The sequence below is a fragment of the Crotalus tigris genome, unplaced genomic scaffold (genome assembly GCF_016545835.1).
Source record: "Crotalus tigris isolate CLP2741 ecotype Arizona unplaced genomic scaffold, ASM1654583v1 scf7180000024339.11422700, whole genome shotgun sequence".
Taxonomy (NCBI): Eukaryota; Metazoa; Chordata; class Lepidosauria; order Squamata; family Viperidae; genus Crotalus; species Crotalus tigris.
Genome location: NW_024100509.1, coordinates 4,972,309 through 4,999,894, shown reverse-complemented (window position 1 = coordinate 4,999,894; position 27,586 = coordinate 4,972,309). Strand labels below are relative to the sequence as shown.

The 27,586-nt window shown below is 39.1% G+C and overlaps 4 protein-coding genes across 5 annotated transcripts in view; all 4 read right to left on the bottom strand.

Moving 5' to 3' along the window:
- Positions 1–347: 347 nt before the first annotated feature.
- The window catches only part of LOC120300282 (protocadherin Fat 4-like), an 85,847-nt gene continuing 58,608 nt past the window's right edge, over positions 348–27,586 (bottom strand). The window contains exon 10 of the mRNA XM_039326100.1: positions 348–1,889. Coding sequence (XP_039182034.1) covers positions 1,770–1,889 — 120 coding nt within the window. The 3' untranslated portion in view covers positions 348–1,769. The remainder of the gene's footprint in view (positions 1,890–27,586) is intronic.
- Positions 1,789–27,586, bottom strand: part of LOC120300295 (protocadherin beta-16-like) — a 43,666-nt gene continuing 17,868 nt past the window's right edge. For both annotated transcript variants that reach the window (XM_039326117.1, XM_039326118.1), the window contains exon 3: positions 1,789–1,889. The gene's annotated coding sequence lies outside the window, so the exon portion shown is untranslated. The remainder of the gene's footprint in view (positions 1,890–27,586) is intronic.
- On the bottom strand, positions 1,849–26,074 carry LOC120300298 (protocadherin beta-16-like). Its single transcript, XM_039326120.1, has 3 exons — positions 23,687–26,074; positions 18,783–19,703; positions 1,849–1,889 (listed from the first exon to the last, which is right to left on the bottom strand). Exons 1-2 carry the CDS (start codon positions 26,042–26,044, stop codon positions 19,701–19,703), a joined length of 2,361 nt encoding a protein of 786 aa, XP_039182054.1. The 5' UTR covers positions 26,045–26,074; the 3' UTR covers positions 1,849–1,889; positions 18,783–19,700.
- LOC120300297 (protocadherin beta-16-like) lies at positions 11,242–18,776 on the bottom strand. The gene is made up of 2 exons (XM_039326119.1): positions 16,393–18,776; positions 11,242–11,436 (listed from the first exon to the last, which is right to left on the bottom strand). The coding sequence occupies exons 1-2, from the start codon at positions 18,742–18,744 to the stop codon at positions 11,383–11,385; spliced, it is 2,406 nt and encodes an 801-aa protein (XP_039182053.1). The 5' UTR covers positions 18,745–18,776; the 3' UTR covers positions 11,242–11,382.

The window sequence follows — 27,586 nt, the reverse complement described above, 5'->3', positions numbered from 1 at the left end:
ATAGCAGAGAATTTGGGAGGATCTTAACACATTCTGCCTGGAAGAGATGTATGTCTTTTGCTAATCTAAGAGTCTGAGACAGAACAAATACAATTCTTCTACTAATGGAACCCCCCCCCCCCAAAAACCCTAAAAAGATAAAGAGAAATGGATAGCAGTCTATGCTCCTGCTTGAGATCACAATAAAAAAATCACTGAATCACTGGTAGCATGTTCTGAATGCTTGTTGGTGGAAAGCAACAGTGGAAGAAAGCTATCTTGTTCCTTTGCATGCTGTGAGTATGTACTACTGACACCATGATGATGATAGTTTCAATGTCAAGGTTTGATTTCATATATTAATTCCATTTAAAGAATTTACAAACCAATTTTATTAATTTTGAGCATACAAATACCATATTAAAATCTGACTTACAATATGTATATGGTGTTTTTATTTCCCCTTTACATAGTGATTACAGTGCATAAAGCAAAATGGGTGTACTGTACTCCACATCCTTTAAAGCATTTACACATTTTCTTGCTGATTCCAGTTGTTTCCGCATTGCATCCTTCACTATCTAATCTGCTACATCAATATAATACTACTTGCTACACTTTTTCATCCAGATATAAATCTCTTTACAATTGTGATTTTTGTGATAGTCTGAACACAATATACTAATAAAACACAAAATGTACAGACATCTCATTTAACTATGTAAGCACAAAACCAGAAAATTATATTAAAAGATAGGATTTTTAAAAGTAGTCCTTAATAGAAGTACTTTCTTATGGATTTTATGTTAAATTACTCTTTTTTTTTGCTGTAGAAAGGATTGTCAATATTGGTGTTAAATCTCTTTTAGTTACCTTTGGAATAATTTCTGATCATTGTAAGTGAACAGATCTTAAAGAGCAGCAAAGGACTGAGGGAGCTTATTTGGTCCTCTTGACTATAATGCCACTGAAGGCATGGCGCTCTTTTCAAATTGTGCATAGTTCATTCTACTTTTTCCAAAGAAGAATTAGTTACCTTGCAGTATATTATGTATGTATACATGCATGTATGTATGTGTGTATGAATGTACAGTATCTACATACTGTACATTGTGATTGCAAGAAATCAAGAACAATTGTATATTACTGAAATTCCATTTTGCATGTAGACATGCACATGTAGAGTTTGGGTATTGTGAAAATCACTATTTCAAGCATAACCTCAGATAATGATGTAACTGAGGACTTAGGTACACCTAGGATCTAAGTGCACCATCATTGGAAAAATCATTCACTTTTTTTCTAACTAAGCATATCTAATCACTTGTGTTACCCAAAATTTATGTAGGTACATTTTATTTGACCATTAGTTAAATAAATAAAATGTCCAAGAAATTAATATAGCTATTTAAAATATTTTATGGAAGGAGCATAATCTCATAAATCATAAGTCAAAGAATCATCATGATAAACATGCAGCAGGGTCTCCTAGGTTAAAAAAACAGTAGCCTATTATAAAAGTCTACAAAGCAGAAATAACAAATCAGTTACATAGTAGGTAAAATGTATGCACATAATCCATTTGTATATCACTCCACACAAATTCAGTCAAAGTGAATGGAACAGCATAAGGGCATTCTTGTTATTTTCAATCTGGCTTGTTTTAAACAGTTTTCAAAGTTTGTCTCTGATGTTCTTTTATACAGAGGACCCATTCTTTTCAGTCTAGATGATTCTTGCATGTATCTTCTGACAGAGACAGAATGATGGATGGAGTTGGTAAGTGTCATCTAGTGATAGGAAAGCCAGTCGCTTTGACCAGAGTTCATATTTACACCTATTGCTTGATTTACAGTACAGCTTGGGCCTCCAGATTTAGCAGCAGGATCTTCAGACAAAGGAACTTTACCCTGCAAAATTGTAAAAGGAAGCATTGTAATTTTTCAATACTAAATTATATTTGCATAGATACTTCTAGCATATTAGATTGCAAAACGAAGATATACTATAAGATGCCTTGCCTAGCAAATATCAGGTTTAAACTGATATTTACGTAGGTTCTCTCTCTCTCTCTCTCTCTCTCTCTCCACGTGTGTGTGCGTGTATGAGTTGCTGTATGTGTTGGGGTGCACGTGTGTGTGTGTGTGTGTGTGTGAGAGAGAGAGAGAGAGAGAGAAAGAGAGAGAGAAGAAAATTTCTAAGCATATATCTTATCAGATGTTAAAATGCTTGATTATGCTACTAAAAACGAATAAAGCCAAAGATTAATGTATTGGCACATTTACCTTGAGCCAACCAGAAGAAGAAACAAAGTGAGGTTTAATTGATGGTACAAGACTAAGCAAAGCCATATTCTAGGAAGTGACTAAGGAAAATGTCAGAGCACTCAGAAGCAACTGGGGAGCACTGGGATCCGTCACTCTGTCCTGATTTAGCATGTTTTGAAGGATTTCTGTGTAAAAGATTTGTAGGAAAAAAATCTGTAATGCTATGTTTCACTAACGTATGAAGATTACAAGTAAGTGAAATACCAAGGAAGTGGAGAGAAAATTCCCTGCAGCCTATCTTATAGGAAATGGGTGGCAAAGCGCAGTTGGCGCTTTATTAATGAAAGAAAAACCAGTCAGGTATGATGGATGAGAGGAGAAGTTATTCAGAGAGTGGGTTAGAATGTGAGCAAGCCCAATTGTGTACAGTAAGGGTGTGAAACCGAGTTGGACAACCTGCACTGGGGAAGAAAGACTGGGGAGTGTTTGGAAGAGGCCAAAGATTTGGTGGATGCAGGAGCAGAAAGTGGGAGGGAGAGCATAACAGCATCTGAAAGTGGAGTGAGTACTTTGGCAGAACAAACTTTTGATTGGCTAGAATAACTCCAGTGATTGAGGCAGCACCAAATTATAAATACATAAATGGCTAGACATGTTTGAGCCAGATGGACTTCCAAAGCCATCAAAATGGTCAGGCTTATTCTTCAATTCCATCCCTTTTGGAAGATGTTAGTTAAAACTGGCCATGCTGATACATTTCTTAAATTATCAGGCCCGCATGGAACAACTCCATTCCAACAAATATAGTCATGATTTCAGTACTCAAGAGTCAGTCCAATTTGAAGCAGTACTCTGAGTCCAAAAATCAAGCCATCCATCTGTCTCAGCACTGCAAACTAAATTATAGAACCGGTATAGATAAAGAATGCCCCAAAGAGCTTTTAGGGTCAATACTGAAACAATATTGAAGCTGTAATCCAGTATTTTAAAAGCCAATACTATTTTGATTTGGCACTTTGCTTCAAATTTGGTCACTAAATCAACATGCCCTTATAAACAATACAGTCATAATAGTTACAACTATTTGTACTACTATAAAATAGTTCACAAGAATATCATCATAATCGCTTGTAACCAAATATATTGAATTAAACACAACTGTTAGAAAACAAGAAGTAAAATGGCATAATACCTGCTTTGTGTATCATAAAAAAACCCTAAATATATGACAGAACTATCAGTTAAAACACAACTTATTTTTACTTTTTGTTCTTTAAATTACAGCTATCTTGTACAAATATAGAGTGTATAACTTTCTTGTAGGAGTTTTCTATCATCAAATAGTGTTTTTTTTAAAGCAATGTATACTATTCAATAGCCTATGAAAATTCACATTGATTCCAGAAATAGGTTTATGCATATATATATGCATAATATATATATGCATAAATATATTTGGTTGTTTGGGTTTTCTCCCGCGTAAAATTGGAAGTGTCTTGCCGACGTTTCGACGAAGTCCCATTCGTCATCTTCAGGCTGGTGCTTTCAGCTTCGTGCTTCGAGGAGCAATTGCTCGAAGCACAAAGCACGAAGCTGAAAGCACCACCCTGAAGATGACGAATGGGACTTCGTTGAAAGGTCGCCAACACACTTATAAATTTGTTGTTTGGCAAATCTGTGCTCAGCCCACTATCTCTGTACTGTAGGTAATAGTTGCATTTTTAAAAAATGACAATAGGTAGGTTAACATGAGAAAAAATGAAGGAAAAAAGATGGTATCATACTGGACATAAGATAAATTGAACAAAAATATATGAAAGAGAAAACAGCACCAGCTAAAATATTTTTAATTTTTTAAAATTAAGCAAAATTGAGGAATGCAAAGGCAGCATTAACAAAGCAGTTTTCTCACCTGTTTCTTTGCTGCAATATTTACAATCTGCTCAGAAGTATCCTTGATGTCTGAAGAAATCCTAGAGTTCCCTGGGACATTTACATCTCCCACCGAAAAGACAGGAAAGAGGGGCCTGAGAAATCGGAACTCGCTACTTAAGGATCCACCGGTCAAACAAACATCATAACGGTAAGTCCTGGGAAGAGACCCATTCTGTGAATCTGCACAGTTCTCTGGGGCATCAGCACTGGCGGGTGGGAAGTGAGGAACAGCTGCAGTAAAATGGCTTTGGGGGTCCTTCTTGAGGATTTTGACCACAATAAACACAACAATACAGACCAGGAACACAAAGGAGACAGCAGCCAAGCAGATCACCAAATACTTGGTCAAGGTTTTATCTTCTTCCGGTTCTTGCACACTGACATCCACCCTCCTCAGGAAGGGATCCGAAAAGCCATCCACAAGAAGGACATTAAGCAACGCCGTGCTGGTCTGGGGAGGAAGACCGTTGTCTCTGACCAGAATCACCAGCCTCTGCTTGTTTGTGTCTCGCTCATTCAGGGCTCTCCTGGTTTTCACTTCCCCATTCTGCGCTCCTATGCTGAAAAGGGCTGGGTCTGTGGCCTTCAGCAATTCATAGGAAAGCCAAGAGTTTTGGCCAGAATCTGCATCCACTGCAACCACCTTGGTGACCAGATAGCCGGCCTCGGCTGACTTGGGAACCAGCTCATTGCATGGGGATGTATTGTTCTGGAGGGGATACAGGAAGAAGGGAGCGTTGTCGTTTTCATCTATGATGTGGATGCGGACAATCACTTCTGATCTCAGGGAAGGAGAACCACCATCAGAGGCCCTCACAGTAACTCTGAAGCCTCTTATCTGCTCATAGTCCAGGGATCGGAGGGCATACAGGTTTCCAGTTTCAGAGTTGATTGAAATAAAAGTGGGCAAAAGGCCATCACCCTTCCCAGGCAGAACTGAGTAAGTCACATTTGCATTCTGCTTTATGTCCAGATCCACAGCGTGGACTGAGCCGATGAGCAAGCCTGGAATATGATTCTCCCGGATCTGCATGTCATATGAAGACTTTTCAAAAAGAGGAGGGTTATCATTGACATCGGAGATCTGAACATTAATCAGTCTTGTTGAAGTGAGCCTAGGAGAGCCACAGTCAATGGCTGTGATGGTGATGTTGTACTCAGTGACCATCTCTCTGTCTAGGGGACTTTGGAGCACAAGCTGATAAAAATTGTTTGTGGTGCCTTTGAGCACAAAAGGAAGGTTCATCTCCACAGAGCAGACCGTTTTGCTGTTGTCTCCAGAGTCTTGGTCTCTAACACTGAAGACGGCCACCACTGTGTCTGGAGGAGAGTCTTCCTTTAAAGTGTTGGTCAGAGATATGATGGACACTTCTGGAGGGTTGTCATTCTCATCTTCAATCTCAATCAATATATTGCAGTGTCCTGAAAGACCACCTCCATCTGTTGCTCTAATATTCATGCTGTAACTTTTTTCTTTTTCATAGTCAATCTGTCCCCAAACACAGATTTCACCAGTAATTTCATTTAAAAAAAATAAATTATTTATCCTTTCTAGGACTCGATGGAATGAGTAGAGTATCTGTGCATTTGAACCCAAATCCAGATCTGTGGCTTCCACCTTAACCACAAGAGTGCCCTTAGGGAGATTCTCCTTTATTCTTGCCTTATATTCAGACTTGCTAAACAGAGGAAAGTTATCATTATTATCCAGAACATTAATATTAATTTGAACTGTGCCTGTTTTCTTTGGAACTCCTCCATCAATAGCCATTAGAGTCAATCCAAGGTGTGCCATCCTCTCCCTATCTAGTGACTTCTCCAGAACAAGATCTACATAGTGGTTTCCATCTTTATTCCTTTGCACATCTAGCCGAAAATGCTCATTGGGACTCAGAGTATAATTTTGGATACTATTTTCTTCCAGGTCCTCATCCTGTGCTGATTCTAAGGGGAATGTTGTAGTTTCAGGAATGTTCTCAGGAATGTCCAGCACCACTTCGTTTTTCCAAAATTTGGGGGCATTGTCATTCACATCTTCTATCTTGATTTCAGTATTAAAGATATCTAAGGGGTTTTCCAAAACAAGCTGAGATAGAAGTACACAAGGATCATTCTGGCCACATAAAGCTTCTCTGTCTATGTTATCCTTAATCAACAGATCCCCAGTCTGAATATCAAGGTGGAAGTATTCCTGAATGCCCTCAGCAACTAAATGTGCTTTGCGGGCTGAGAGCTCCCCTGCTTCCAGTTTCAATTCCTTGAGTACATTAGCCACCAGAAACCCCCTTTTCTTCTCTTCAGGGACAGAAAAGCGAATTGAAGCACACATTACTTTAAGGAATGAGAAAGAGAGAAGGACATACAGACCTTGTCTTTTCCAAAAGCAATTCTCCATGATTCCAGTCTCTTCCTTGTAGGCTCAAATTCTGCCCAACAGTCAGCCTTTCTTTCCTTTCTTTATGATTTAGTTGTGCAAATCATTCTTAATTCTTCTTGTTTTAGATTTTTGCCATCTTATGATCTGCAAATGTTTCACCGCCAAAGAATCAGATTCTTTTTGATTTTTGTATAACTGCCTGCCCTGATACTGAGCAAGCAGAACAGAATTAAATTTCTTTGTTAATATCGCCACCATGTGGTGAACTAGGCAAATCCTTTACTGTATTTGTATTGTATTGAATCCATTTTTATCTATCTACTGGTCAATTATATAGAAAAAGAAAAGAGCGGCAATATGTACAAACGTTTTGTACCTTATTGATACAGGTTGTAATCCAGTCCTTTTACAATATAGTGTTGAATGACTGTGGGCATATTCAGTGACTCTAGGTGGCTTCTATTGTGTGCCCATGCATATCAAGTCAAAATCTGTGTAAGAAAATCATTTCCGTATTGGGACAGTTTGCCAACACAGTTTGAACTAAAGGCAATGATATCTTCCCAATGGATAATTCATGTTCTGCTACATGTTCCCACTTTTTTTGTGGGGGGAATAGAATAGAGTAGAGTAGAGTAGAGTAGAGTAGAGTAGAACAGAACAGAACAGAAGTTGGAAGGGACCTTGGAGGTTTTCTAGCTAGGAGATCCACTACCATTCCAGACAAACTGCTGTCTAATCTCTTCTTATAAACCTTTAGTGATGGAGCACCCACAATTTCTGAAGGCAACTTGTTGCACTGATTGATTGTCAGGAAACTTCTTATTTCTAGGAAAATTTCTTCTCCTGTCTTCAGGTACTTTAGAGAAGAGGTTGACCCCTTTTCTTTATGGCATCTCCTTAGATGTTGGGAGACTACTATTATGTCACCCCTAGTCCTTCTTTTCATTAGACTAGACCAGGGGTAGGCAGCCTTGGCTCTTTTATGACTTGTGGACTTCAACTCTCAGAATTCCTGAGTCAGCATGGCTGGTTCAGGAATTCTTGGTATTGAAGTCCACAAGTCATAAAAGAGCCAAGGTTGCCTACCCCTGGACTAGACATACTCGGTTTTTTGTTCCTGTCAACTGCCTAGACTGGTCCCTATAGTTTTTTTGACTAGATTTTGCAGAAGTGGCTGCCATTGCCTCTTTCCTAGGCATCAGACAGAGAGATTAGCTCAAGTTCACCTTTCTATCTTAGTGTCTCAGAAAATAAATTGTTACATTCCTTTCTTTGTTACATTCCTTTGTGCAACCTCATCTATTATTTCCTTCCACCTTTCCAAGTATTCTTTAGGGCAGGGATGTCAAACACAATTTCATTGAGGGCCACATCAGCATTGTGGTTGCCCTTGGGGGACTGGGTGGGTGTGGCTGGGGTGGGCAAGGCCAACTTGACGTAGCTCGCGTCAGGGTGGGGGCTGGGTGGGGTTGGGAAGATCCAGGAGTCTCCAGTTGGTGGGGCAGGGGGTGGGAGGCTCGTCTAACCCTAACCCAGGCCCAGCAGAGATGTGGGGAGAGGTATGCAATCCTGGCTGTGCCTGGGCGGCCATGGCGCCGATGGGGATCCAGCTTTCCCCACTCGGGGTGGCTGTCTTTTGCTTGCTGGAACTGGGCATGCCTAATGGACCTATGTGAGCTGCTGGCGGCCTCAGTGGCAGCCCATGGCAGGGCTGAGGTGCACTGTGTGCATGAGGGAAATGTTGGTGGCCTTGGTGGCGACGGCAACCTGTGGTGGGGCCAAGGTGCATGAAGAGAACGCATTCCACATGCAGACCAAAGGCAAGATCTACAAGGGAGCTGAGGAGAAGATGATCAGCAGTGACCTGCTCTCCAACTGCAAGCAAAAACAGATGGTGGGAGGGAGTAGGGCCGGTCCAGTGATGGCAGTGGACTGCTGAGCCAGGCTGCAGTTGCCACTGGATACCATCACCCCCCAGGTGTACTCATTGCCTCCTGTGCAAGCACCTGGGGAGAGACACCCAGCCAGGCTGGGCAGGACCAGGGCCAGGGCAATAGGGGCCAGTCCCTCGCTGTCTCCGGGGTGGCCCTGCAGGCCAAATATGGGCCAATCGTGAGCCAGATTCAGCCCATGGGCCTTGTGTTTGACTTCCTCTCTAAGTAGCCCATTAACTGCTGAGGTTAGCCTCTAAATGGTCAAGATTACTCACTAGAAGGAAGACTACTTTCAAACTGAACTAGGGAAATGTTCCTGGAAGTCAAGTTTGCAATGGGAGGGAAATAAATAAAGGCTGACATTTTCTGTTTCTGTTTTCCAAAAGTGATTGAAGACCCTTTCAGGTGACAAGGTAACTAGGTGATGTAAATCAACTCTTTCTGACCATCCCGTTGGAATGAGTTGCGTATACAAAATGTACTGGTCATTCTTGGAATCTGATAATATCCAGTAAATATCTAGAAGAATAGAATAGAATAGAATAGAATAGAATAGAATAGAATAGAATAGAATAGAATAGAATAGAATAGAATAGAATATGAATATGAAAGGGACCTTGGAGGTTTTCTAGTCCAGTCCCCTGCTTAAACAGGAGAACCGATACCATCTCAGACAAGTGACTGTCTAACCTCTTCTTGAAAATCTCCAGTGATGGAGCGCCCACAATTTCTGGAGTCAAGCTGTTCCACTGGTTAATTGTCCTCACTGTCAGGAAGTTTCTCCTTAATTCCATGTTGCTTCTCTCTTTGATCAGTTTCCAACCATTGTTTTTTGTCCTGCCCTCTGGTGCTTTGGAGAATAATGTAACCTCCTCTTCTTTGTGGCAGCCCCTCAAATACTGGAACACTGCTATCACGTCTCCTCTATTTCTTCTTTTCTTTAGACTAGCCAAACCCAAGTCCTGCAGCCGTTCTTCGAATGTTTTAGTGTCCAGGCCTTTGATCATCTTAGTTGCTCTTCTCTGAACTTTTTCCAAGGTCTCAATATCTTTTTTGTAGTATGGTGACCAAAATTGTTTGCCGTATTCCAGGTGTGGTCTTACTATGGTTTTATAAAGTGGTACTCATACTTTGCGTGATCTTGATTCTATGCCTCAGGATTGTATTAGCTTTTTTGGCTACTGCTGCACACTGCTGGCTCATAGTCAAGTGATCGTCCACTAGGACTCTAAGGTCCCTCTCATAGTTACTGTTTTTAAGCCAGATCTTGCCTAATTTTTATTTGTGCCTTTGATTTTCCTGCCTAAATGTAAAACTGTGCTTTTCTCCACATTGAAACTCATTTTGTTGGCTAGGGCCCATTGTTCAAGTTTGTTAAGATCTTTTTGGATCCTGAGTTTGTCTTCTGCAGTGTTGGATACTCCTGCCAGTTTAGTGTCGTCTACAAATTTGATGAGTTCCCCTTCAATTCCCTTATCTAAATCATTGATGAAGATATTGAAAAGTACTAGGCCTAAGATGGAGCCTTGTGGTACCCCACTGCTTATTTCTCTCCATGTGGATGTAGTATCATTGAGGAATACTCATTGAGTATGGTTTGTCATTCAGCTACAAATCCATCTGATGATGATGTGGTCTATTCCACCTTTTTCAAGCTTACCAAGGAGTAGGTTGTGGTCTACTTTATCAAATGCTTTACTGAAATCTAAGTATACTACGTCCAGAAGCAAGACTCTATGTGATATTTTATCATTGAGCATATGGAATTATACTGCACACTGTGGATTACAAACCTGGTAAACCTGGTAAAATATACTAAATAAAAAAATTACAATGATGGAAGTGATGCAAACTATAAAAAAAACAGAAAAATGATAAAACCCCAGGACTGGATGGGTTACTTGTAGAGGTCTACAAATGTCTACAAGATACATTAAGCTTACCGATGAAGGAAGTGTGTAATGAGGTATTATCAGAGACCAAATTACCAAATATGTGTATAGAAGCAAATATAATTTTAATACCAAAAGAAGATTCAGATTTACATATAAAATTATAGACCTATATGATTATTAAAAGTGGGTTATAAAATCTTTCCTCAATAATAGCAGAAAGACTGAAAAGATTTTTGATTGAATTTATCCATCCAGATCAAAATGAATTTCTACCAAAAAGACAAATAAAAAATAATTTGAGGATTATTTTAAATACACTGGAATACTATGAAATGCATCCAGGAAAACAAATGGTATTAATTTTCCTAGATGCCCAAAAAGCTTTTGATAATGTAATTTGGCAATTTATGATACAACAATTAAACTGTATGAATTTTGGAGAAAACTTTATAAAAACTATTAAGACAATATATGATAAACAAACAACAAAATTGTCAATGGAGACTATATGGAGAACTTTAATATAAAGAAAGGTACAAGACAAGGATGTCCACTATCCCCACTGTTATTTATACTAACATTGGAAGTTCTCAATAGGAACATCAGACAAGATTTGGAAATTAAAGGAATGGAGATAAAAGACGAAAGTTATAAACTACAAGCATTCACAGACGACTTGGTATTCTAGATAGAAGAACCGTTGGATACAAATCCAAATTACTGAAAAATATAGAAGAATTTGGAGAAATAGCAGGACTTAAAATAAATAGAGAAAAAAACCAGTTATAGTTAAAAATCTTATAGATAAGCAAAAAACACAACTGTAGAAAAAATAGACTTACAAATAGTTAAGAAAGTTAAATATTTGGGGATATATTTAACAGCAAGATGTGCAATGATAAAAGAAGCTAACTACATAAAATTACTAAGTCAAATAAAAACAGACTTGGAAAAATGGAAAAACCTACAATTATCATTACTAGGAGTAATAGCTACTGTGAAAATGAATACTTTACCAAAACTTCTTTTTTTATTTCAAACAGTACCTGTAAAAATAGAAAAAAAGTTTTTGGATGATTTGAATAGATTGATCTTGAAATTTATTTGGCAAGGAAAGAAAGCCAGAATTAAACTGAAAATGTTACAAGATATCAAAGAAAATAGAGGATTTGGTTTACCAGATTGGGTCCTATACTACCAAGCATGTGCGTTAACATGGCTAAAAAAATGGATAACCCTCAAAAACAAAAGGCTGTTATATTTAGAAGGACATGATCTGCAACTTGCATGGCATGCTTTTTTATGGTATGAAAAGAATAAAACCCATAGATACTTCCAAAACCATTATATAAGATATGCATCACTACCTAAAATTCATATGAAAATCCCAGGATGGCTATCAACGATGGAAGCTTTTGCTCACCCAAATCTAGTTAAATCTGAAAAAATCTTAACCTATAAGGATATTTTGAATACAGATGGGAAATTAAAATCTAAACAAGAGCTAGAAGACCAGGGCATTGACTTACCATGATGGCCCCGATTACAAATGCAATCGAGATATGACAAAGATGTTAAAACATATGATTTTTATAAAGATCAGACTATTTGATCAGGTGTTGTTGATTTCTGATGAAAAAATGATTAAAAATGTATAACTTTTTATTGAATTTAAAAATGGAAGATGAACAAGTGAAAGAAACAATGATTATTTGGGCAAACTTTTTGGATATAACATAGAATTAGAAAAATGGCAAAATTTTGGGGAAATAAATTATAAGCTGACAATTGCTACTTCATATAAAGAAAACTTATATAAAATGTTTTATAGATGGCATTTTCCACCTGTTAGATTAGCAAAAATGTTTAAAAATATGCCTAGTAAATGTTGGAAATCAAGCAAAAAACAATTTGGACCCAAATACATACTTGGTTAGAAAAGATATTAGGGAAACATGTAGATTTTAAACCTGAACTGTTTTTACTAGGCATAATGCCAGAAAAATTTGATAAACAAAATGTATATTTAACATTATATGTATTAACAGCAGTGAGGATTGCATTTGCGCAGCACTGGAAAAATGAGATAACACCATCGGAGGAAACGATAATTAAGAAAATATTGGACTGTGAGGAAATGGATAGATTCTCATTGAGAAGAAGAAGACACAGAATACTTTCAAACATGGAACTTATTTTATCAATGGTTGGAAAAACAAGATTGAGAGTAAGAACTTAACCTTTATGACTAAGCAAAAATTAACTCAGACAACACATTGTTTATTAAGCAGAAATGAATTGTAATAACAGAAAACTAATAAAATACTTAAAAAACCCATTTCCCCCCCCCATTATTTTTCTTTCTGGATCAGTAAAACAAAAGTGAATCTAGTCAATCATTGATTGGCGAATATGATAATATCATTAATCACATGATACATATTTTTGAATATGTTTCAGATGTCCCTTATGATGTGATATCAATATTAATATTTAAACCTCAGGGCTATGTACTCTCGCCATTGGTCTCTTCTCTCTATATGACTGCATCTCAAGGGAACCCTCTGTTAAAGTTCTGAAGTTTCCACATGATACAATGGTCATTGGTCTCGTTTGAGATGGTGATGAATCTGCACATAGAAAGGAGGATGAACAACTGGCCCTGAGATGCAGCTGTAACAATCTGGAACTGATTAAAAAGGCACAATAAAGAATGTCCTTTTTGCATCAACTCAGGAAGTTCAGACTGTCCCAGGAGCTGCTGATACAATTTTACAGACAAATTACTTCAGTAACTGTCTGGTTTGGTACAGCAACCAAACAGGACATGTACAGACTCAAAAGGATAGTTTAGACTGCAGAAAAAAATAATTGCAACCAGCCTGCCTTCCATAGAAGACTTGTATATTGCGTGGGCCAGAAGAAGGACTGAGAAGATACCTGCAGACCCCTTACATCCTGGACATAAACTGTTTCAACTCCTCCCTTCAGATGGCACTACAGGGCATTGCAGGTCAAAACAACTAGATACAAGGACAGTTTTTTTCCTCACACCATCACTCTGCTGAACACCTAATTTTCACAGTGTTTTCTAATGTCTATGTGTAATTTACCGGTGTAGTATTGCTGTAGTATTATTATTTATCTTTCTTATTATCTTTCTTACTCCCCTCTTATTGGTATTATTATTATGATTATCATTAGTCTGTTCTTTGCATATACACTGAGAGCTTCTGCATTGGAGACAAATTCCTTGTGTGTCTAATCACGCTTCGCCAAATAAAGTATTAAATTCAATTCAGCATAACTTAAAAGGTTTACAGATTATTATAACATTTCCATGAATTTAAAAAATGTCAACAAAATTTTTAAACCCCAGATGACAAGTTACCTTGACAATATATAATGAACAGTTGCAAAGTATATATTTTTCTAAAATTCAATCCTTTCATTAACAATTCTACAGGACACGTATAAAAAAATAACCATAATGTAAAAGAACTTACTTTTCTGGAGTGATGTAATAACAAACTCCAGCCCATTACTTCCATTACTGCTTCTTTTGTAATAATTTAATTCTATCCTGTAATATCTAAAATTCTGTGACTTTCTGTGACTCAAATTATATATATATATATATATATATATATATATATATATATATATATATACACATACATACATACATACATACATACATACATACATACATACATACATATATATATATATATATATTGGCTATGTACTTGCAGATATACATCCTAGATCTGATATAAGAAGCTGCAGTATTGTCTATGGAGATTCCCAGTTCATCCAGGTCATGGTTGTCTCAAAGATGCTTTTTCAAAAGGCAACTGGACTTTCTGTGTTTTTTCTCTTGAAGATATTTCGCTTCTCATCCAGAACTGAAGATGCTTCCTGAATGAGAAGTAAAATGTCTTCAAGAGAAAAACACAAAAAGTCCAGTTGTCTTTTGAAAAAGCACCTTTGGGACAAGCTGCAATATTATCCCTGGCTACCAGTCAGGATTGGTGTCATCCTTTGGAGTTTATGTAACTTTTATGTGAGTTTCTGTAAAGTGATGGCTTGCTTTATACCAGTGGTTCTCAACCTTTTTAATGCCGTGACCCCCAACCAGTCGTAAGTTGAGGACTACTCAACCGGTCATAAGTCGAGGACTACTCAACTGGTGCAGCACCGTTTGCAGAATGGGACTTTTGGCGGCTCAGCAGGGCAGAGACAGCCTGGACAATTCCTATTGGCTTTGAAAGCCAATAGAATTAGACTCTATTCAAGAATAAAAGGGAGTAGCACAGCTAAGGAAAAGGGGGAAAAAATGGCGGACTGCGTTGTTTGGCGACCCCCGTGAAATGGTCGTTCGACCCCAAATGGGGTCCCGACCCACAGGTTGAGAACCACTGCTTTATACAGTGCATTAGGACATGGTCTTCTTTTCAAAAATACCTTGAATCACTAATTATTTAATTTCAGAGTAGTGCATGAGGTATAAATAAATTATTCACATAAAACTGGCAATGTGTGTGTGTGTGTGTGTGTGTGTGTGTGTGTGAGAGAGAGAGAGAGAGAGAGAGAGAGAGAGAGAGAGACTTTTAAAACAATGCAAACATTATAGAAGGAATGGTGATCTCTACTCTAAATTAAATCTTAAGGCCAACTCACCTGGTTCTTCAATAGATAACTTGTTATGGTTCCGGCTAATGTACTGTTCCCAAAGCAAGTATGGTGGGCACAGTACTTTAACCGCTTCAACTTCACTCTAAAGTACAGACCAGGAGGAAAGAACTTCCTAGCTGATGCGCTATCCCAGTTACCCCAATACAAAAGTGAATGGGAGGAGGTTAACGAGGCAATTATGCCCAATCCAAAAACTGCTGCTCAACTTACGCCTTGCAGGGTCCCCAATCATGATGACCCTGGAGTAAAGAAAATAAAACGAGAGCTCCTCACCGACCAATGGTTCAAAGATAATCACACCTCCCTAATGTGCAGGGATGGCTTGGCCTACAAAGGGGGGAAACTATATTTGCCAGAAGCCCTCTGTCTTAATGCTCTCAAACACAGCCATGATGTAAAACAGGCTGGACACTTTGGATATTTGAAAACCCTACACCTCACCCGCCAGCAATTTTGGTGGCCGGGGCTGAAAAGGGATGTGGAAAACTATGTAAAACGTTGTACTGTATGTACCACAATGAAAAGAATCCCAGGGAAAACCCCTGGGTTACTGCAACCCGTGGCAGACCCTTGTCTACCGTGGGAAGAAATAGCTATGGATTTTATAGTAGACCTACCTGAAAGTAGTGGAAATACTGTCATCTGGACGGTAATAGACCTGTTCTCAAAGCAGGCTCATTTCATCGCCAGCAAAGGATTCCCATCTGCCCAACGACTGACCAAATTGTTCCTGAAACATATCTACCAGCTGCATGGCGCCCCTAAGTGAATAATTTCGGACAGGGGGGTATAGTTCACAGCGAAGTTTTGGAGGAGTTTCCTTAAATTAATTGGATCATCTCAAGGTTTATCATCTGCTTTTCATCCTGCCACGAATGGGGCTGCAGAATCTGCTAACAAAATGCTGGAGCAATATCTTAGATGCTACTTTTCTTACCAGCAGACAAACTGGACTGACCTCCTCCCTTTTGCGGAGGTGGCGTACAATAATTCTGTGCACAGCAGCACTGGCTACACGCCTTTCAGAGTGGCCACAGGAAAAGAGTTCAGCCCAATACCTGAATACCCTCAGGTGCCCTCCAATTCCCAGACACTTGACCAATGGGTGAGAGGGTGGGAAGAAGTTTGGAGAAACACAAAAACTGCTTTAAGAAAGACTTTTGAAACCTATAAAAAGCAGTAACACAACCTTATATTCTTGCTTTGACATAACCACAAAGTTGCTCAGGAAAAATCAAAAGAGCAAAAAGAAAAAAGCTGGAATAAATAGAAAGTCACTAGATTAATTGCATATTTTTCCTCACCTCTTTCGTTGTGCCATTAACTACAACCTGCTTAGATAAATCTTCAGGGCCAGAAGAAGTCCAGTGGTTGCCTGGGACGTTTACATCTCCCACAGAAAATACAGGAAAGAGAGGCCTGAGAAATCGGAACTCGCTACTTAAAGAACCACCAGTCAAACAAACATCATAACGGTAAGTCCTGGAAAGTGACCCATTCTGTGAATCTGCACAGTTCTCTGGGGCATCAGCACTGGCGGGTGGGAAGTGAGGAACAGCTGTAGTAAAATGGCTTTGGGGGTCCTTCTTGAAGATTTTGACCACAATAAACACAACAATACAGACCAGGAACACAAAGGAGACAGCAGCCAAGCAGATCACCAAATACTTGGTCAAGGTTTTATCTTCTTCCGGTTCTTGCACACTGACATCCACCCTCCTCAGGAAGGGATCCGAAAAGCCATCCACAAGAAGGACATTAAGCAACGCCGTGCTGGTCTGGGGAGGAAGACCGTTGTCTCTGACCAGAATCACCAGCCTCTGCTTGTTTGTGTCTCGCTCATTCAGGGCTCTCCTGGTTTTCACTTCCCCATTCTGCGCTCCTATGCTGAAAAGGGCTGGGTCCGTGGCCTTCAGCAATTCATAGGAAAGCCAAGAGTTTTGGCCAGAATCTGCATCCACTGCAACCACCTTGGTGACCAGATAGCCGGCCTCGGCTGACTTGGGAACCAGCTCATTGCATGGGGATGTGTTGTTCTGGAGGGGATACAGGAAGAAGGGAGCATTGTCGTTCTCATCTATGATGTGGATGCGGACAATCACTTCTGAGCTCAGGGAAGGAGAACCACCATCAGAGGCCCTCACAGTAACTCTGAAGCCTCTTATCTGCTCATAGTCCAGGGATCGGAGGGCATACAGGTTTCCAGTATCAGAGTTGATTGAAATGAAAGTGGGCAAAAGGCCATCACCCTTCCCAGGCAGAACTGAGTAAGTCACTTTTGCATTCTGCTTCGTGTCCAGATCCACAGCGTGGACTGAGCCAATGAGCAAACCTGGAATATTATTCTCCCGGATCTGCATGTCAAATGAAGACTTTTCAAAAAGAGGAGAGTTATCATTGACATCGGAGATCTGAACATTAATCAGTCTTGTTGAAGTGAGCCTAGGAGAGCCACAGTCAATGGCTGTGATGGTGATGTTGTACTCAGTGACCGTCTCTCTGTCTAGGGGACTTTGGAGCACAAGCTGATAAAAGTTATTTGTGGTGCCTTTGAGCACAAAAGGAAGGTTCATCTCCAGGGAGCAGACTGTTTTGCTGTTGTCTCCAGAGTCTTGGTCTCTAACACTGAAGATGGCCACCACTGTGTCTGGGGGAGAGTCTTCCTTTAAAGTGTTGGTCAGAGATATGATGGACACTTCTGGGGGGTTGTCATTCACATCTTCAATTTCTATCAGTACGTTGCAGTGCCCTGAAAGACCCCCTCCATCTGTTGCTCTGATGTTCATACTGTAACTCTTTTCTTTTTCATAGTCAATCTGACTCAAAACTGTGATTTCTCCTGTTCTTTCATTTAAATAGAACAAATTGTTTATTCTTTCCAGCACTTGATGGAATGAGTAGAGTATCTGTGCATTTGAACCCAAATCCAGATCTGCGGCTTCCACTTTAATCACAAGAGTGCCTTTAGGGAGATTTTCTTTTATTCTTGCCTTATATTCAGACTTGCTAAACAGAGGAAAGTTATCATTACTATCCAGCACATTAATGTTAATTTGAACTGTGCCTGTTTTCTTTGGAACTCCTCCATCAATAGCCATTAGAGTCAATCCAAGATGTGCCATCCTCTCCCTATCTAATGTTTTCTTCAAAACAAGATATACATTGTCTTTTCTATCTTCATTCTTGTGTACTTCAAGCTGAAAATGCTCATTGGGATTAAGAGTATAATTTTGGATGCTATTCTCTCCCAAGTCTTCATCTTGGGCAGGTTCCAAGGGGAATGTTGTACTTTTAGGAACAGTCTCAAGAATGTCTATCTCCACATTGTTTTTCCAAAATTTGGGGGCATTGTCATTCACATCTTCTATCTTGATTTCAATATTAAAGATATCTAAGGGGTTTCCCAAAACAAGCTGAGATAGAAGTACACAAGGATCATTCTGGCCACATAAAGTTTCTCTGTCTATGTTATCATTAATCAACAGATTCCCAGTCTGAATATCAAGGTGGAAGTATTCCTGAATGCCCTCAGCAGCTAAATGTGCTTTGCGGGCTGAGAGCTCCCCTGCTTCCAGTTTCAATTCCTTCAGTACATTAGCCACCAGAAACCCCTTTTTCTTTTCTTCAGGGACAGAAAAGCGAATTGAAGTACACATTACTCTAAGGAATGAGAAAGAGAGAAGGACATACAGACCTTGTCTTTTCCAAAAGCAATTCTCCATGATTCCAGTCTCTTCCTTGTAGGCTCAAATTCTGCCCAACAGTCAGCCTTTCTTTCCTTCCTTTCTTTATAATTTAGCTGTGCAAATCATTTTTAATTCTTCTTATTTTCTGCCATGTTATGATCTGCAAACATTTCACTGCCAAAGAGTCAGATTCCTTTTGTTCAATTTTGTATTATTGTCTGATACTGAGGAAGCAGAAGAGAACTAAATTTCTTTGTTAATATTGCCACCATGTGGTGAACTAGGCAAAAATTCTATTTCTATTGTTTAAATACAGAAATTACTTGAAATCCATTTTATTCATTATCTATCTATCTATCTATCTATCTATCTATCTATCTATCTATCTAAGCAAAAGAGGATTGTTTTCTTAATTATTTTAATATACAGAAAAAGAAACAGTGTGGTAATCTGCACAAGAATTTTCACATATTATTAACATAGGCTGCAATCAGTCCTTTCACAATATAGTTCTGAATGATTATGAGCATACCCAGTAACTCTTTAGGTGGCTTCTGTTGTGTGCCCATGCATATCAAGTCTAAACCTGTGTAAGAAAATCATTTATGGATTAGGACAGTTTGGCAACAGCTTTCTTTTTTTACAATATTTTATTAATTTTTTATAGTCACAAATCCTTAATATTTTATCAGCAACATATTGTCTGGGTTTCAGTATTTAGCTTACTAATACATGTTGAACTCCTTTCTCTCTACCTCGTTTTTCTAGCCATGATAAAATGTATCCCATGTTCTAAAATATTCTGAATCTTCTTTCTCTTTCATTTTCAGAGTCACTGTCCATTTCTGCGCAGTCCAAAATTTTCTTAATTATCTGTTCCTCCGCTGGTGGTTCTTCATCTTTCCAATGTTGAGCAAATACAATTCTCACTGCAGTTAACACATGTAACATTAAGTATACACATTCCTTCTCATAGTTTCCTACAATTATTCCTAACAAAAATAATTCTGGCTTAAAATCTATGTGTTTTTTAGTCATTTTCTCTAACTATATATGTATGCTTGACCAAAATCTTTTGGCTTTAGGGATGTCCATCAAAGATGATAATATGTGCCTGGTTTTTGTCTACATTTCCAACAATTATTAGACATATTTTTAAACATTTTCGCTAACCTCACAGGTATTAAGTGCCATCCGTAACACATTTTATATAGATTTTCTTTGTAAGCCACCACCTTTGTTATTTTAGAATTTCTTTCCCAAAGTCTTTGCCAGTTTTCTAACTCTATGTTATGCCCAAAGTTTTTTGTCCATATTATCATTGTTTCTTTAACTTGTTCCTTTTCCATCTTTAAACTTAACGTATACTTATACAGTTTCTTAACCAATTTTTCATCTAATGTCAATAATATCTGATCAAATTCTGTCTGTTCTTTGTAAAATCCAGATGTTTTAACATCTTTTTCATATCTCGTTTGAATTTGCAGGTGTGCCCACCATAATAGATCAATGCCCTGTTCTTCCAGTTCTTGTTTGGTTTTTAGTTTCTCTTCAGTATTTAAAATGTCTTTATAAGTCACAATTTTCTCATAGTTAATTAAGTTCGGGTGAAGAAACGCTTCCATTGTTGAAAGCCATCCAGGTATTTTCATGTAAATTTTTGCTTTTATTTTTTCCCATTCTAGAAGCAGTGCCTTTCTTATATAATGGTTTTGAAAGTATCTATGTATTTTATTCTTCCAATACCATAAGAAGGCATGCCATCCAAATTGTAGGTCATGCCCCTCTAGGTATAGTAATCTTTTATGTCTAAGCGTTATCCATTCTTTTAACCATGTTAATACAGATGCTTGATGATATAATTTGGATTTTAGTAATGCATTTGATAAAATAGACGACAAGTTACTTTTGAGAAAGCTAGCAAATATGAGACAGGCAGCATCACACCAGATGTATTTCTAACTGGCTGACAAACCACTCTCAATGAGTAGCCTTAATGGAACTACATCTACAGGGAGGGAAGTAAGCAATTGGGTACCGCAAGTTCTGTTTTGGCCCAGTACTTTTTAATATCTTTATAAACAGTTTAGATGAGGAAATAGAAGGATAACTCATCAAACTTGCAGATGGCACCAAAAGAGTGGGAATAGCCAATACCCCAGAAGTTACAATCAAAACCCAGAAGCTCTTGATAGACTTGAACACTGGGCCCCACGTAACAAATTGAAATTCAGTGGAGAGAAACATACGGTTTTACACTTAGGCAAGAAAAACCAGATGTACAGGTACAGAATAGGTGAAACCTGGCTCAATAGCAGTAACTGCAAGAGAGATCTTGCAGTCCTAGTGGATAATCACTTAAATATGAATGAGCAGTTTGCTGCATCCACCAAAAAAGCCAATGCAATCCTAGGCTAGACAGATTCAAGATCATGTGAAGTGTTAGTACTGCTTTATAATGCCTTGATGAGACCACACTTGGAATACTGCATCCAGTTTTGGTCACCACAATATAAAAAAGATGTTGAGACTCTGGAAAGAGTGCAGAAAAGAGCAACAAAGATGATTAGTGGGCCGGAGGCTAAAGCACATAAAGAACTGTTGCAAGAATTCAGTATCTCTAGTCTAGTGAAAGAAGGATAAGGGGAGACAAGATAGCAGTGTTCCAATATTTGAGGGGTTGCCACAAGAAGAGGGGGTCAACCAATTTTCTGTTATAAATAGATGTCTAATCTTTTCTTGAAAATCTGCAACACGGGGCACCCACGACTCTGGGAAGCAAACTGCTCCATTTGATTAATTGTTCTCACTGTCAGGAAATTTCTCCTTAGTTCCAGATTGGATCTCTCTTTAAGGAGTTTCCACCCATTGCTTCTTGTCTTGCCCTCAGGTGCTTTGGATAATAAGTTGAATAATATTAAGTATCAGATTGATTTCTTGAATGATTGGGTGAGTAGAGGGGGAATCATATCATGTCTGTCAGCAAAAATATTCTCTAGTATTTCCAATTAATTATTCAGCACATTAGTTTTAAAAGCCAATTTGTACAGCACCAAATTACTGATATTCTATTGCAGTTAAATTTCTATATGCCATCTTTTTCCAATCAGTCCTGCAATTATATTTCTTGTGTTCAATGCCATTAATTATCATAATAGCTATTGCTTCCAGATCTCTCCCCTCCCTCTCATAGATGTCACTATAATTTTTCTTCCTGAATCAGAATTAAAAGTGAGTCCAACTAAACATGGATTGACATTGATCAATTGATATATGTTTTTGAACATATACAATATTTCAGAGACCCCTTATGATATGAAAATATGAAGAAGCTAAAATAACATTTATTTTTAAAAAGATAGTATTAGTTGAATGCAGTCAGATCATCATACAAGTTCCCTAAATGCAATATTGGCAAGAGAATCTTTGAATTCCAGGTGGCAAATTGGTTTGACAATCTCTAAATGGGGAAATACTCCAGAGTATTTATTTTTATAAAATTCAATCTATTTCTCAAAAATTCTAGAAGACAGGAATAAAAAATAACTATAGTAGGAAAAAATGTTCTTGTAGGGAACTATAATAGAAACTTTAACTCAGGATTGTCAATATTGCTCCTTTTAGGAGAATATTTGGAACAGTTTGCTCTTTGCTCTAATCTATAAAAATTCCTGTGACTCAGATTAAATTTATATTGGTTACTTTGTAAGACTGGCATAAGAAGTGGAAACGCTGTGTCTGGCTGCCAGTCAGGATTAGTGCGAATCTTTAAGATTCATATAATTTATTATTCCCAAACAACTGTTATGAATTAAGTGATGGGCTGCTTTACAGAGAATACCAGGACAGTGACTGGTTTCCTAAAATGCAATGAATCAGAAATTATCTTAGGTATAATTAGGTCAGGCGAGTGTATAACGTGTAAATCAATGTACAGGGAATCTCAAGATGTGATGACAGTTGGGACTGGAATTTCTGCCACTAAGCAATACATTCATAAATCATGTGATTATATTGCTTAGCAATGGCAAGTGAAAATCACAGGTCACCACCTGCAACTTCCTGCCAGCTTCCAAGAACCAAAATCAGTGGGGAGGCTGACAGATGACTAGGCCGCAAACAAGCAGGCCAGCAGGCAAGTAAGCAGCGACTGCTGGGTGGGAGAGGGAGTGAGGGGATGCACAGAAAGCCATGCCAGGGCTTGGGGTACCTACTGCTATGTGAGGGAGGGTGCACCTCTGGCCGGGGAAAGACTGCAGTTCAAAGAGGCTGTGCAATTGGCAGGGAAGGCCCAGTGTGAGCACAAGAGGGCTGGGAGTGGATGTTGCTGGGTAGGGGAGGGTACACAAGACTGCAAATGGCCATGACACATAGCAGAAGCACAGTGAGGCCTGGAGAGAGTGTACAAGGGTGTATGGGTGATTGGCAAGGTCCAGTGTGACTGCAGAAAGGCTGGGGGAATGTATGCAGCCGGGTAAGACTTACCCGAGCAGTTTGCAACCCTCCCTGCCAGCTTCCCCATTGAAATTGCTTGTGGGAAACCTGCAGCGAAGGTTGCAAATTACATGACCATGAGATGCAGAACCATCCTAAGTGTGAGCTGGTTGCCAAGTGCCCAGATCAGAATCAAGCGATCAGGGAGGTTCCAGGACAGCTGGAAGGTCTAGGACCGGTTCTAACTATCACCCAGCGCATTATAATACCAATGTTCGCTAAAAGAGTAGCTGTTAACCAAAGACTGACTAACTACCTGTAAAAGAATTGTGATCTATGCTCTCAACTAACATTAAAGTAAAATTGCTTGTTTTTTAAATAAATAACCAGCATGGAGTTCCAGAATAACTAATAGAGCAAAACAAACAAAGGGAGAATAAATAGAAAGAGGCTGAATTAATTGCATGTTTTTCCTCACCTCTTTCGTTCTCCCATTAACTGCAACCTCCTTAGATAAATCTTCGGGGCCAGAAGAAGTCCAGTGGTTGCCTGGGACATTAACATCTCCAACAGGACAGGACAGCACAGGAAAGAGAGGCCTGAGAAATCGGAACTCACTACTTAAGGATCCACCAGTCAAACAAACATCATAACGGTAAGTCCTGGGAAGTGACCCATTCTGTGAATCTGCACAGTTCTCTGGGGCATCAGCACTGGCGGGTGGGAACTGAGGAACAGCTGCAGTAAAATGGCTTTGGGGGTCCTTCTTGAGGATTTTGACCACAATAAACACAACAATACAGACCAGGAACACAAAGGAGACAGCAGCCAAGCAGATCACCAAATACTTGGTCAAGGTTTTATCTTCTTCCGGTTCTTGCACACTGACATCCACCCTCCTCAGGAAGGGATCCGAAAAGCCATCCACAAGAAGGACATTAAGCAACGCCGTGCTGGTCTGGGGAGGAAGACCGTTGTCTCTGACCAGAATCACCAGCCTCTGCTTGTTTGTGTCTCGCTCATTCAGGGCTCTCCTGGTTTTCACTTCCCCATTCTGCGCTCCTATGCTGAAAAGGGCTGGGTCCGTGGCCTTCAGCAATTCATAGGAAAGCCAAGAGTTTTGGCCAGAATCTGCATCCACTGCAACCACCTTGGTGACCAGATAGCCGGCCTCGGCTGACTTGGGAACCAGCTCATTGCATGGGGATGTGTTGTTCTGGAGGGGATACAGGAAGAAGGGAGCGTTGTCGTTTTCATCTATGATGTGGATGTGGACAATCACTTCTGAGCTCAGGGAAGGAGAACCACCATCGGAGGCCCTCACAATAACTCTGAAGCCTCTTATCTGCTCATAGTCCAGGGATCGGAGGGCATACAGGTTTCCAGTTTCAGAGTTGAGTGAAATGAAAGTGGGCAAAAGGCCATCACCCTTCCCAGGCAGAACTGAGTAAGTCACTTTTGCATTCTGCTCCGTGTCCAGATCCACAGCGTGGACTGAGCCAATGAGCAAGCCTGGAATATGATTCTCCCGGATCTGAATGTCATATGAAGGCTTTTCAAAAAGAGGAGGGTTATCATTGATGTCAGAAATCTGAACATTAATCAGTCTTGTTGAAGTGAGCCTAGGAGAGCCACAGTCAATGGCTGTGATGGTGATGTTGTACTCAGTGACCGTCTCTCTGTCTAGGGGACTTTGGAGCACAAGCTGGTAAAAGTTGTTTGCGGTGCTTTTGAGCACAAAAGGAAGGTTCATCTCCACGGAGCAGACCGTTTTGCTGTTGTCTCCAGAGTCTTGGTCTCTAACACTGAAGACGGTCACCACTGTGTCTGGGGGAGAGTCCTCTTTTAAGAAGCTGGTCAGAGATATGATGGTCATTTCTGGGGGGTTGTCATTCACATCTTCAACCTCAATCAGAATCTTGCAGTGCCCTGAAAGACCCCCTCCATCTGTTGCTCTGATTTTCATACTGTAACTCTTTTCTTTTTCATAGTCAATCTGACTCAAAACTGTGATTTCTCCTGTTCTTTCATTTAAATTGAACAAATTGTTTATTCTTTCCGGCACTTGATGGAATGAGTAGAGGATCTGTGCATTTGAACCCAAATCCAGATCTGTAGCTTCCACCTTAACCACAAGAGTGCCCAGAGGCAGATTCTCCTTTATTCTTGCCTTATATTCAGACTTGCTAAACAGAGGAAAGTTATCATTATTATCCAGAACATTAATATTAATTTGAACTGTGCCTGTTTTCTTTGGAACTCCTCCATCAATAGCCATTAGAGTCAATCCAAGGTGTGGCATCCTCTCCCTATCTAATGTTTTCTTCAAAACAAGATATATATTATCATTTTCGTCTTCATTCTTGTGTAGTTCTAGCTTAAAATGCTCATTGGGATTAAGAGTATAATTTTGGATGCTATTGTCTCCCAAGTCTTCATCTTGGGCAGGTTCCAAGGGGAATGTTGTACTTTTAGGAACAGTCTCAAGAATGTCTATCTCCACATTGTTTTTCCAAAATTTGGGGGCATTGTCATTCACATCTTCTATCTTGATTTCAATATTAAAGATATCTAGGGGGTTTTCCAGAACAAGCTGAGATAGAAGTACACAAGGATCATTCTGGCCACATAAAGCTTCTCTGTCTATGTTATCGTTAATCAACAGATTCCCAGTCTGAATATCAAGGTGGAAGTATTCCTGAGTGCCCTCAGCAACTAAATGTGCTTTGCGGGTTGAGAGCTCCCCTGCTTCCAGTTTCAATTCCTTGAGCACATTAGCCACCAGAAACCCCTTTTTCTTTTCTTCAGGGACAGAAAAGCGAATTGAAGCACACATTACTCTAAGGAATGAGAAAGAGAGAAGGACATACAGACCTTGTCTTTTCCAAAAGCAATTCTCCATGATTCCAGTCTCTTCCTTGTAGGCTCAAATTTTGCCCAACAATCAGTCTTTCTTTCCTTTCTTTATGATTTAGTTGTGCAAATCATTTTGAATTGTTCAGTCTTTTCCCATTTTATAGTCTGCATATGTCTCATCGCAAAAAGAGTCAGATTCCTTTTGTTCAATTTTGTATTACTGTCTGCCCTGATAGTGAGGAAGTAGACTAGATTTCTTTGTTAATATCGCCACCATGTGGTGAACTAGGCAAATATTCTATTTCCATTGTTTAGATACAATAAATACATTAAATCCATTTTTATCTATCCACTAGCAGATTATCTTATGAACTATTTAATTATATAGAAAAAAACATTGTGACAATCTGCACAAAAGTTATTGATAAAGGCTATATTCTAGTTCTATCACAGTTGAGTTATGAACGACTGAGGGCATATCCACTGACTCTTTAGGCTCCTTCTGTTATGTGCCCATGCATATCAAGTCTAAACCTATGTAAGAAAATAATTTTTGCATTGGGACACTTTTGCAACACCTTTCAAGGCATTCAGTTTGGACGAAGGGCATCCTCCCACTAGACAAAAACAGAACCCTGACATCCTGGAGATAAACTGTTTCAACTTCTCCCCTCAAGACACAACTGTAGGGGATTGCATGTCAAAACAACTTGCCATCACTCTGCTAAACACCTAACTTGCACAGCATTATCTTATGCCTAAAGATATTTACCTATGCTATAGGCTGTATTGCTATCATTGTTGGCACCTTCTCATCTTTCTCATCTCTCAACTTTCCTACTACTTTCTCCTATTGGTATATTATGATTTATCAATTGTTCATATCCTATGATTTATAATTGTATCTTATGATTTATTATCTATGAGCTATCTCTTTGTTGTTTGCATGTACTTTTGAGAGCTAATGCACTGGAGATAAATTTCTTGTGTGTCCACTTGGCTATTCTGTTATTTCTATTATGTTCTGTTATTTCATTTGCTATTATGCCTTCCCAATTTTTGTGTGGGTGCATGTACAACAAAAAGAGAAAGAGAGAGTCATTGCCTCCTTGCTAGATATCAGAGAGAGAGAGAGAGAGAGAGAGAGAGAGAGAGAGAGAGAGAGAGAGAGAGAGAGAGAGAGAGAGAGAGAGAGAGATATTGGCCCAAGATCACCTTTCTACCTTAAACTCAGAAAAGCAATTGTTTGTTACATTCCTTTATGGGTGTCTTTACCACTCACTTCCCCAAATCCTGACCTGTTTAAGCATTAAATCACTTGTATCACTCTCCACCAATCAGAGTTAAGCCTTGATCATGAGCTGCATTATAAACCCTTCTATTTCTAATCAATGTGCTCAAATTTCATTTAAATCGTTTTTCACTCAGTCCACATTCCTTCCCTCAAACACCCATTCAACCTCCTGCAAAATTTTATTTTTTATTTATAAAATTCATTAGAGCGGTGTGATGGCCTAGAAGT

Coding starts and splice junctions, on each gene's coding strand:
- LOC120300298 (XM_039326120.1), bottom strand. CDS start 26,044: ATGTGTGCTTCAATTCGCTTTTCTGTCCCTGAAGAAAAGAAAAAGGGG.
- LOC120300297 (XM_039326119.1), bottom strand. CDS start 18,744: ATGTGTACTTCAATTCGCTTTTCTGTCCCTGAAGAAAAGAAAAAGGGG. Junction 11,437..16,392: donor TTAATGGCACAACGAAAGAG/GTGAGGAAAAAT, acceptor CTATTTTTACAG/GTACTGTTTGAAATAAAAAA.